This window comes from Myodes glareolus, chromosome 1 (genome assembly GCF_982192425.1).
Source record: "Myodes glareolus chromosome 1, mMyoGla1.1, whole genome shotgun sequence".
NCBI classification, from domain to species: domain Eukaryota; kingdom Metazoa; phylum Chordata; class Mammalia; order Rodentia; family Cricetidae; genus Myodes; species Myodes glareolus.
Window position 1 is genome coordinate 12,509,623 of NC_142026.1, and position 12,295 is coordinate 12,521,917.

Here is a 12,295-nt window from a genome sequence, read left to right on the forward strand (position 1 = left end):
AATGAAAGTAATATATTGACAGAGGGAGCCATTATGGGGTTAGGGAGAAACCCGATGATAGGAAAATTCCTAGGAATCTACAAGGATGATCCCAGCTAAGACTATTAGCAATGGTGGAGAGGGCGCCCAAACTGTCCTTCCCCTGTAATCAGATTGGTGAATACCCTAACTGTCATCATAGAACCCTCATCCAGTAAGTGATGAAAGCAAATTCAGAGATCCACAGCCAAGCACCAGTGGAATAGAGAAGGAGGAGGGTCCTTCCCCTCCTCATATTATATGAGCAAGGGGTGGGTCAAGATCATGAAGGCGAAATCTACGAACACAGTTGAACCAAGCTCCTGGGCACTCATGAAACCTAGACTGACAGTTGTGCCTGCACGGGGTGGGGCTAGGCCCTCAGCAAGTGGGCAACATTTGTGTAGTTTGGTCTATCTGAGGGGTCCCTGGCAGAATCTATCCCAGGTGCACGAGCTAGCTCTTTAGAGCCCTTTTCTTATGGTGGGATGCCATGCTCAGCCCTGATGGAGTGACTTGGTCCTGCTTCAACTTAATATGCCAGTCTTTGTTGACAGCCCATGGAAAGTCCTACCGTTTGGGAGGCAAGGATGGTGCATGGCCTGTGGAGGAGGAGAGGGGGAAAGGAGAAGGGCTGAGAGGGAGAACTGTGGTTGGAATGTAAAATAAATAGAAGGAAGAAACAGTAAATTCACCTATAAAATCATTTGGACCTCAAGATTTCCTTTTTGGGAGCACTTACTAATGTAATTTCTTTAATAATCTTATAGTTTTATCAGGATATTTCTCTTTAGATGAGTTCTGGCTGTTTGTGTCACCCAAAGAATTGTTCGGTTTCATCTAAGTTTTTTGTCTTACACTCATAAGCGATTAATATCATCTTACTATTCCTCTGCTCCATTCTTGCTTGTGATTTTAGTCTCCTTTTCTTTGCCATTATTCATTTTTTACATAGTTTCACTGTTTCTTTTTAAGGGATTAATATTTTGATCCATTAGACTTTAGTATGGTTTTCCTGTGTGCAATGTCACTATTTTCTACGTTTACCTTTATTTTATCATTGTTTTAGTTTGAATTTATTATGCTTTTCTTTATTTGTTTTTTTTTTGTTTTTGAGGAAAGAACTCATATTAACAATTGAACTATTTTGTAATCTATAATACAAGCAACAATTTGTTCTTTATTTTCTCAGCATTGGTTAGCATAATCTCATGTTTCAGTGTATAGTATTTTTATTTTCCTTACAATTTCCTTTGGTCTCATAGATTATTTTAACAGTGTCCTGCTTAAACCTGTTTCATCCCATGTAGATGTTTTTCTTCCTGGACTTTCCATTTCTTTCTTTCTTTTTTTTTACTTCTGTGGAATAGTAAACTTTGTATTTATTACATTATGTATATTATAAAAATTACATTTGTATATTATAATATAATGTGGTATATTATAGTATTATATTGATATTATATAATATATAATTTATCTATATTTTGTTTGGATATATCTCAAAATCTTTTAGCTGTATTCTTCTTTTTCAGTAACATTTTTATCTATTCTTAGTTACATTTATTTTTCTGTGTATAATTTGAAAATGTTTTTCCTCCTGACTTTTATAAAAAGTGTATCTTTGATTTAGCCATTAATGAAAAGGTTCTCCATCTCTCTAACATTTGGTCTTTCACTGCTTAAATTTCTGTGATTAATTGCTTCACATTTTCTTTCAGTGTCTTGCATTAACTTTTAAAACATTTTCTCCATGCAAATCTTATATTTGTTTGCGTGAAATGTAATTTTAAGTATTTTATACTTTTGCTGTTGTAAGTGATCTTTTAAAAACCAATGACTTGTTTCTTTCTTGGCTTCAAGGCCTTCTTCAACAGATTTCCAGAGGGTGCTAATACAGTCAGTACAAGATCATCACTCTGCCCAACTCCATGTCTCCGTCAGCAGGAGCGGAGCAGGATTTCTCAAACTTGGATTAAGACCACGCCTCAGCAGAGCTTCATTAGCAAAAGACAGCAAAGTACAGGAACACCCAGAATTAGAGCAAACCGGTCATCTTGGCTCTGTCAGCCAGAATCAAATGGAAGATTCTGAGCAGTACATCTTCTTTGTCCCTCTATACGGTCTTTTATCTGCACAATATCATTTTTCTTATTTTTTCTGAACATCTGAAGGAACCCAAGATTCCCAACTCATCATTTATTTTCAGAACTTTAATCTCACCACATCACTCTTCCTGACCAAACAATCTCTCTTTCCTTAACTTCTGAAACTGTTGGTACTTATTGGACTCAAGTTCATTTTCTTGTTCTGCTGTAGTGTTCCTTCTGTCCTGTGCCACTGGAAATCTAGCTGCTTCTAGTAATAGCTGTGCAGCCAGTGGGGTCCTGACAAGTGTTTAGCAGTCCGTTTCTTAAAGAGCGGCATTGGAGGAGGTGATGGTGTTAGAAATACAGCTCAGCGATCGAAGCTACAATCTAATGTAGCTGAATTTGCGTTGGAGACAGGTATTCACAGTCAGTCTCCGGAACCAGCTCCAGCACGATTGAAAGCGCAGCCAGGGGTGTTTATTTTCTCTATACTCAGTCAGTGCTCTGCACCTTTTCTTCCTTTGCTGCTTCAAACCATGGTCCTTCCCTGTTTCTTGAATATTCCCTTCCTTGATTCTCATTTTGATCAGATTATCCCAAACATAATAATTGTTTATTTCAGGAACATCTTTTCTAGTGATTTCTCTTCTTCTTCTTCTGGTTTTTGTTTTTCTGGATAGGGTTTCTCTGTAGCTTTGGAGCCTGTCCTAGAACTAGCTCTTGTAGACCAAGCTAGCCTCGAACTCACAGAGATCTGCCTGCCTCTGCCACGCGAGTGCTTGGATTAAAGGCGTGCCCCACCACCGCCCTGCTCTACTGATTTTTATAAATGAAAAGCAATGAATCCCGGAGACATTGCCATTTTCTTTATGATTCTAACCCTACACTTAATGATTTAAATGATCTCATAATGCTTCCAACACTGTGGACTTTGAACTTCTTGACATTTGTCCCCAGTGAGCACAGTTCATCATCGTCAGCCGCTCGCTCTCACAGCCATGTCTTAGGCCTTGCTGCTGCTCATAAATGACTCTTACTATCATTTACTGTTGGTGCCTCAGTCCTGAATCCTGCAAGTAGATCAGCATTCAGTTCTTGTATGTCTTTTGTCACTCCCTCTGTGTGACAGGGCTATGAGTTCTGCTGACATATTCTCAAGGTCTGATTTTAAGTACCCAACAGCCTATGTGACTGCTGAGAAGATAGCTATTTCCTTCCACACTTGTCTCCACCCACTTTTCCACATTTGTTAATAGAAGTGCTACCCTTTCCACTAAGTCTAAACCCTCGGCACTTATCCTGAGCCTGGGGTGTCCATCTGTCTGTCTACTCTACCTGTGATATGAAGGAAATTATTTTGTTATGTTCTTGAAAATGATCTTTTCTTTCATAACACTAGCGCTGTTTCCCTCACACCTCCTCCCCATTGCCAGCCCTCACTCTGACTCATGCTATGTGTCCTTCATCTGTAGCTAAGATCATTGCATAAATATTCTCGCTAGTCTCTGCTTTTGTCTTTATTTTCCTGTAAACACAGTAGCTAGAGCCGTTATTCTAAAAGGAGTCAACCTATAACATTTCTTTGCTGAAATCTTTTCAGAGTCTCTCTGTCTTAATCATAGTTCCAGCGAATTCCAAGCATGATGGCTTCTAAAGCACTCTGTATTCCCAACTATTTACCTCTCTTCTCTTTTGCTATGCATTGCACTCACAGTCCAGGCATCTACGAGTTTCTCAAACACTGTATATATGCTCCTATCTTGGAAGATTTGAGTTTGAGGCTTTCTTTGTTTGGGTTGTTCACTTGCATATCTTAAAGTCTCATCCCATTATTTCCAGTTAGCCCAATTTCCTTTAATTTTTCCCATAGTTATCCAATCTATATTAAATTTGATTATTGTTTATTTTTACAATAGGGTCCTTTTTGATGTAGCTCTGCCCAGGCTTACACATGAAATCATCCTGCCTCAGCCTCCTCAGTACTGAGAATCAAGTTTGCACAATCACTCCTGTCACAGTCTAAATTGTAATGTGCTTACTAATTCCTTGCTACTTCTTGCACCTCTTTACCGCCCTACTTTTCACTCATGTGCCCTTGCATGGTTTTACATGATATGCCATGCTGATCAGCTTGTTCATCGCGATCCTTGTCACTGAAATACCAGCTCCATAAGGGCAAGAAAGTGCAGCTTTTCATTCATTCCTGTGACATTTCCAGGCTGACAGACACATCTGGAAAACAGACATCCTGTTTCTGCACACCTGCTTGAATGCATAAGTAAAACTGTGGTCTGAGATTGTTATAGAAAACACATTTACTTAGCAGGAATTAATGTGAAGTTATTACCTTATAAGCTTTTTTTTCCCTATGGTTTGTAGTTTAGTGGAATTTCCCCAGTAAATAATGATATCATCTGTGAATAATGATTGTTTTCATTTATAGGTGTAAATTTCTGTTTTACTTATGATTGCATATTACTTAGAATCTTAAGAAAGTTGCTATATATGTGAACAGGCATTCTTACCCTTATTTATATAAAAAGGGAATGCTTCTGATGTTGCAACACAAGGAATATTTGTTGGTTTTAGTAGATAGTTACAATTTATTAAGTTTGTCTATGTTTCAATGAATGTCTAAATTTTTAAATAACATTTTAGTGGCAATTTGTAAATCATGTTTAAGTATGATTTTACTTCATCATAAATATTGTGTCTTCTGGTTCTGAGGTGATTTTTTCCATTAATATTTCAATGTGGTAAATGCCATTGCAGATTTTCTAAATAAACAATCTTTAATCTTTTCCACTTCTTGGATAAAACTAACTGGTTGCTTGTGTGTGATTTGGTTTGTGTAGTGCTGGATATTGCTATAATTGTTATCATATGCCACATTTCTATTAGAAATTTCTATGTTGTAAGAAATATAGTAATTTCTATATTGTAAGAGAAGTATTGGGATTCCTAAAATTGTTGTCTTTTTGAAATTTTGAATGAACTGAAAAATGAATGAAATTTTGAATGAAGGATATAATAATGTCCTTATATATTCTTTAGAAAAGTTTCAATACCATAAAAGACCTTTATTTTCAATGTATGGCAGAAATTTCAATAAAGCTAATAGAAACATTCTGTACTTAGAATATTTTACATTGTGACTTCTTCTTTTCAATATAATAGAACTGTGGAGGTGATTCCTTTTAGAATCAACCCTGGAGAGTTAAAAAGCAACAAGCTTACATGAATCTGGACATGTTGTCAACTTTTGAATTTACCACTTTGCAGCTACTCGTCACATTCTGTCACCTGTTCAGCAGCCAGTGACCGCTGTTACAGCTTTTCTTGCTTTGTGAGCTGTTCCCTTCCATCTCTTTCTTCAGGCCATGCTTATTTCTCAACAATGTTCTTTAGTCTATGACAACTTTACTGGTATTTCTGAGGATGATTATTACTCTGTGTTTATATTGGTTATTTCCTGTTCTTTACAAGCTTTGAGTTCATTTTGTTCGTTATCGACAGTCTTCAATGGGTCATACATAGTCAAATTATTTTAGCCTACTATTCTAAGTATTTTATATTATAAAGTCCCTCCTAAATAGTTTTATTTAATTTTTCTATACAATGCATTTAGTCATATTCTTTCCTTTCTAATTACTACCAGATACTCCTCACCTTAACTTTATCTCTCTCTCTCTCTCTCTCTCTCTCTCTTTTCTCTCTCTCTCTCTCTCTCTCTCTCTCTCTCTCTCTCTCTCTCTCTTCACCCCCAGCTGAAATATGCTTATTTGGGGATGCTGAATATTGCATGTATACATCAAATACAGCTTGATTATTATATATTATTCTTATCTGTGACATAGATCAGTACAAGCCAGACAAAGTCCTGTCATGGAGGAAGAGGTAAGCAATGCTGAGAGCAGGCAAAAATACAAAACAGGATGAACTTGTGGCATGAAATAGGAAGAATTTTTCCATGTTCTCACCAATATGTGTTAGCATTACCAGTAGGATAGATGAAAATATTTGCCATTACAAATATTTCTTCATTTACAAGTGACTTGAGATTTCTCAACATATTTGGAGTATTTTGAGTCTATACTTATTTACTTCTTTATGTGGTGGGTTGGGAGACACATGCTATTCTGTGCCTCTTGGAGGTCAGAAGAAGAAGTCAATATTCTCTGTTTTCACTATGTGGATCCTTGGGTTCAAACTCAGATCTTAGGCTTGGCAGCAAGTGATCTTGACTGCTGAAACATTTCACTGACTAGGTTCTCGTTTTTTAATAGTGTGTGTGTGTGTATGTGTGTGTGTGCATGTGTGCGTGTGTGTTTGCAAGGGCATGTGTAAATCAGAAGTCAATGTTTGGAGTCTTTGATTGTTGTCCATTTTATCCTTTGAGACATGTTCTCTCAATAACTAGGTGTTTGCCAGTAACCACGATTGACAGGTGAATGAGCGCCAAGATCCTCTTGTTCACCCCACGATTACGGTTGTGCCCAACAGTGCAGGGCTCTGCTGTGGGGACTGAGCTTCTGAACTCACGCTTGCCCGGCAAGCACTTTCCCCCGAGCCTTCTCTGCAGCCCTGGAGTTTTCCTTTTATAAAATGTCTGTGTTCTTTGTTGATTTTCTTATGAATTTAGTTAATGTTCTCACTCCCCTCAGTCAGGGTTTCTCTGTGTAGCCTTAGCTGTCCTGTAACATGCTTTGTAGACCAGGCTGGCCTCCAACTCACAGAGATCCATCTGCCTCTGCCTCCCAATTGCCTGAACTAAAGGTGTTTGCCACTATCATCCGGCTTTAGTAAATGATCTTTATTGAATAATGGCAAAAAGTTTCTGTCTTCCAGTTAATTAATATATGATGTTACAATTGTTTTTGCATTGTCTTATGACAATATTTAATATACATGTTTAAAATTTTTATTTATCAAATGAATGCCACTGGGTCTGTGAATATAAGGACAGGGCTTCCGTGTAATCCTGTATTAACTCTGTGGACAGCTCCTATGATGTGCCAGCCTTACTGATGATAATGGATAGTATCTGCTTTATAATCATTTATTTGGGAAAGCTTCCTCTCTGGCAAATATTTATCATTAAAATAGGCAGAGTAAATTTAATTGCATTTTGTAGATTCAAATTTAATCTAAGAAATAGTGCATCTTGTATCCTAGATGCTAATACTGAGAGAAATAGTACAAAGTGGAACACAAAGCCCTGTGTCCTCTGTGGTTAAAGATATCATTAGAAGCTAAAATTGGGGGGGGTAATTTAATGATAATGACTGTTATTATTATTTTTGCTTATTTGAGCTTCTTTAACCATATAGATTTCAACATACTTTAATTTAATAGTTACTACATCTATAAAGACTTACAGAATTATTTTGCTTTATGTTAGTTGTTCAGTTAAAAGTCTGAATTTACTTGGCTGTATAAAATATTCTATTTTAATGTGCTTCACCAAATGGCAAGGAATTAAATGTGTGTTCAGAGCAACCTCTAAGGTGTGCGGAGACTCCCATCACAGTTGTAGTACCACTTGCCAGCTCTGTAATCTCTGACAGGAACTTAGTTCTCCTTCCCCAGTATGCTTTCCCTATTCCATCCCGGGTCTTTATTTTCTGTGTAGTGAGAAATGTAGGTGGATAAGAACTAGCTGAAGCCATTCTCAAGTTTATAGCCAGTCATAGCTGAAAGTGCATTGGGGTGAGAGTCAGAACCCCGAGCTTCGGCCTAACTCACACTCTTTGTTAGCAGCTTGAGGCTAAGCAATGCCTGTGTGTAGATTTTCTCCACTCCCTTTCTTCATCAGTGAGGAGTGCATAATTAGAAATAAAGTGATGAGATGTGATCTCTAGGGGTTTTCAGAGCTGAGGTAGTGAATAGAAACACCAGCGGTTCCTGGAAGTGTTGAGAAAAGCGTGGGGAACACAGCCAAGTAATGCTTTCTTCTAAAACTGGTTAAATTTCCTTCATATTTCATATGAGAAGCAATGGAGATCTTGGATACGTAGGAAAATGTGAATTGTGCCATAACAAATATACATAGTGATACAAGTGAGATTTCTTTGAATGGTTATACTGTTGAAGTGTTTCACTCTCCCGTGTTTAAATCCACTTTAATGCCCCACCTATCCAAGGAGTTCATTCGTTGACTAGCAGAGATACTAATTTTATTTCATTATGACTCACTCACTATAAGGTACATATTTAGTAAATTTTGTAGGATGTTTCCAAAAAGTGGTTTTGACTTTGAAAATATTTGGTTTATGGGTATGGAGAATGGCTCAGTGGTAAGAGAACTTCTTGTTTATGCACAGGACCCATGTTCAATTTCTCACATCCAAATGGTGATCCCAAACTGTCCATTATTCCAGTTCTATGGCAACAGAAGACTCCCTTTTCTGACCTCCTCAGGCACCAAACACAGACATAATGTACAGTCATACAAACAAAACAGTAATGCACATAAAATAAATAAAAACATAGTTTATTAATTGCAAATATTTATCTGAGCTGTTGTCATTTATTCCAAGTACTGTTTTGTTGTAGGGAGAGACTGCTTGTTTGACCTTGCCGCCCCATTAGCTTAACCCCAAAATAACCATACAGAAATTGTATTAATTAAATCACTTCTTGGCCCATTATCTCTAGCCTCTTATTGGCTAACTCTCACATCTTTATTTAACCCATTTTTATTAATCTATATATCACCACAAGTTCATGGCCTACCAGGAAAGATTCAGCATGTCTGCCTCTGGCGGCTCCATGGTGGCTCTTTCTCTCTGCTTTCTTCCTCCCAGAATTCAGTTCTGTCTTCTCTGCCTACCTAAGTTCCGCCCTATCAACCAGCCCAAGGCAATTTCTTTATTCATTAACCAATGAAAGCAACACACAAACAGAAGAAACTCCTACACCATTGTTTAATTCTTTTTAAAATGTCAGTAAGTTTGTTTTTATGGAACCATTTTTATTAATCATAAATAATAGCAAATATGGATTTAAAAGTTTATTTTTTTGAATTTCTTGTCTTTTTTTCCAGTATAGTCTGTACTATTATATAAAGCACTACCATAAGAAACTTCTAGTCTGTAAATATTGTGGTCCAAACATGAAATCAATTTTGCATTCCCTATGCATTATTTCTCATGACATTTGGGACCATGGGTAAATGAGTCACTCTAACTTTAGTTCTCATGTGGAAGTACAAACAATACCTGTTGTGAGCTTTCTCGAACACACTAAGAAAGTGTGTGCAACTGCACAGTTTGGTGTTCAGCACATGGCAACCATTTGGATAATTACTGCTAATAAAGCCTGCATCTTTTGCTTGCTTTTTGAAAACACCTTCACTTAACAATTTCTGTAAGCTTTGTTCTCACTGAAGTAGATCTTTCCTTCCACAAATCCTGATGTTATGTAGGGGACCACAGGATCCCTGTGAACAGGCCCCCACATCTCAGTGTTACAGATCCTGACTTGTTCTGTGCCAGTACAGTTTGTTAACACCCCAAGTCATAATCACCGCAAAATTTTATCTTTTATGTTCATAAAAACTTGGAGGCTTGAGTTAGGTAAATCTCATTCTCCTTTACCTTGATAGCAAAACTTTCACCAGTTTATATTATTCTTCTGTCTGTTTCTTTTTGTGGATAAGCAAAATGTGCAGGGCCCTTTCACTAGTGAACACAACCCCTGGTTTGTGGATAGGCAGAGTGTGCAGGGCCCTTTCACTAGTGAACACAACCCCTGGTTTGTGGATAGGCAGAGTGTGCATGGCCCTTTCACTAGTGAACGCAACCCCTGGTTTGTGGATAGGCAAAATGTGCAGGGCCCTTTCACTAGTGAACACAACCCCTGGTTTAGCCCTTTGTGTCTCTTATCCCCAGCTCTTCTAGTTGCAAGCATTTTTGTTGTTTATAATTTTCGATAAATATTAAATAATAATGCATGCTTCTAATCTTTATCATCTGGAGTTTCTGCCTCCAAACCTTCACATGTGATTACAGTACGTGGAGGAACCACACAAAGCAGCGCAGTCTAAAGGGACCAAAGGTGGGGAATCTGGGGAGGGGACAGTAGGATCCACATGATGTGAACTGGGAAGTGGAAGAAATGGGACGAGGCCTTCAGCAGGTGAATACGGAAGGAGGAGACAGGGAACAAATAACACCAATGTTGTTTGAAAGTTGCCATTCTAATTAATTTTTAATTCATTTAAACTAACTGAATGCATAGTATTTTGTCCATCTAATACTCAGAAGTACTATAATTTTATATTTTACTTAATTTAGATTTCTATCTGGATAATGTCTTGTTCTTATAGATTAATGCATTTCTCAACCGCTGTCAGATTCATTTCTGTTTGCAAGAGATGGCGATTTATACAGAGACGCACAACTAATCAAAGGATAGAGAATAAGAGACCGAGGAAGCTCAGCCCTAACTAGGGCATCTCTATCACATTCCTTCATTTGGAGGCTCAGAGTCATTGCAGAAGAGGGGGCACAACAGTTGTAAGAGGCAGGGAGGGTAGAGGACTACCTGGGAACTATTTTCTGGCATAGCACTTACATGTATGAAATCTGTGTGGGTGTAACAAAACCCATGCAAATCCTGGGCTCAGGTCCTAGGTGGGGCAGTGGGGAGAAGGCAGGAAGTCCTCCTTCGCTTGGCTGGGGAGGAACTGGTGATGGACAGCTGCTAGGAGAGGCTGCCACTGCTCTGTGAAAGTGCAGTCCTCAGTATGGTTATGGGCCAAGGCCGTTTCAGGCACCCTCTCCTCTGTCCAGAGAACAATCTGGGGATCTCTCCTTGGACCTGGGATCCCATTTATAATCAAGTCTCCTGTAAACCCTAAAATGACTCCCTTAGTTGAAATATATTCTTCCCTGATCCCATATCCATCCTTCCTCCCTCCCCCCCCATGCCAGTCCACCAAGCTTTCCCCATTCCTCCCCTACTCCCTTCTCTCTAACCTTCTCCCCTTCCAACAACCCTCCCACCCCGCCATGCACCCGAGGTTACCTGGGACTCTTGTCTATTTCCAATCTCCAGGCAGATAGCTACATGATTTTCATCAGGTTCACCTTCTTATTTAGCTTCTCTAGGATCCCGAAAAATACGCTCGAAGACCTTTAATTATGGTTAGAATCCACTTATGAGTGAATACATACCATATTCCTCTTTTTGGGTCTGGCTTACCTCACTCAGTAAAGCGTTTTCTATTTCCATCCATTTGCATGCAAAATTCAAGATGTCATTGTTTTTTACTGCTGAGTAAAACTCTAATGTGTATATGTTCCACACCTTTTTTAACCATTCTTCTATTGAGGGGAACCTAGGTTGTTTCCAGGTTCTGGCTATTACAAATAGTGCTGCTATGAATATAGTTGAACAAATGCTTTTGTAGTATGTTAGGGCATCTCTTGGGTATATTCCCAAGAGTGGAATTGCTGGGTCCTGAGGGAGGTTGACTCCCAGTTTCCTGAGAAACCGCCACACTGATTTCCACAGTGGCTGCACGAGTTTGCATTCCCACCAACAATGGATGAGTGTTCCCCTCATTCCACATCCTCTCCAGCATAGGCTATCATTGGTGTTTTTGAGTTTGGCTATTCTGACAGGTGTACGATGATATCTCAAAATTGTTTTGATTTGCATTTCCCTGATCGCTAAGGAGGTTGAGCATGACCTTAAGTGCCTTTTGGCCATTTGAAGTTCATCTGTTGTGAATTCTCTGTTCAGTTCTGTACCCCATTTTTTAATTGGGTTAATTAGAGTTTTAGTGTCTAGTTTCTGAATCTTCATCTGGCGATGGATGGAGATAGAGACAGAGACCCACATCGGAACACTGGACTTAACTCTCTAGGTCCAAACGAGAAGCAGAAGGAAAGAGAACGTGAGCAAAGAAGGTAAGATCAGAGAGAACCTTCATCCGATGATGGATGGCGATACAGACGGAGACCCACATTGGAGCACCGGACTGAGCCCCCCAAGGTCCAAATGAGGAGCAGAAGGACGAAGAAAATGAAAAAGGAAATAAGGACTGCGAGGGATGCGATCACCCACTGATACAAGGGGACGGATCTAATGAGAGTTTACCAAGGCCAGTTGGACTGGGACTGAACGAGGACGCAATCCAACCAGATTCTCTGAATGTGGCTGGCCTGGAGTCTTTCTGA

The 12,295-nt window shown here is 38.8% G+C and overlaps 1 protein-coding gene across 2 annotated transcripts in view; it reads left to right on the forward strand.

Annotated features, from left to right (window-relative positions):
• The window catches only part of Spag16 (sperm associated antigen 16), an 883,930-nt gene that overhangs the window by 103,940 nt on the left and 767,695 nt on the right, over nt 1-12,295 (forward strand). Inside the window, exon 10 of one of the 2 annotated variants that reach the window (XM_085698666.2) lies at nt 1,882-5,216. The exons of the other annotated variant lie outside the window; for it this stretch is intronic. Within the exon in view, the coding sequence (XP_085554792.2) occupies nt 1,882-2,112 (231 nt within the window). The 3' untranslated portion in view covers nt 2,113-5,216. Of the gene's footprint in view, nt 1-1,881; nt 5,217-12,295 lie in introns of those variants that run through there. 2 annotated transcript variants of the gene reach the window in all.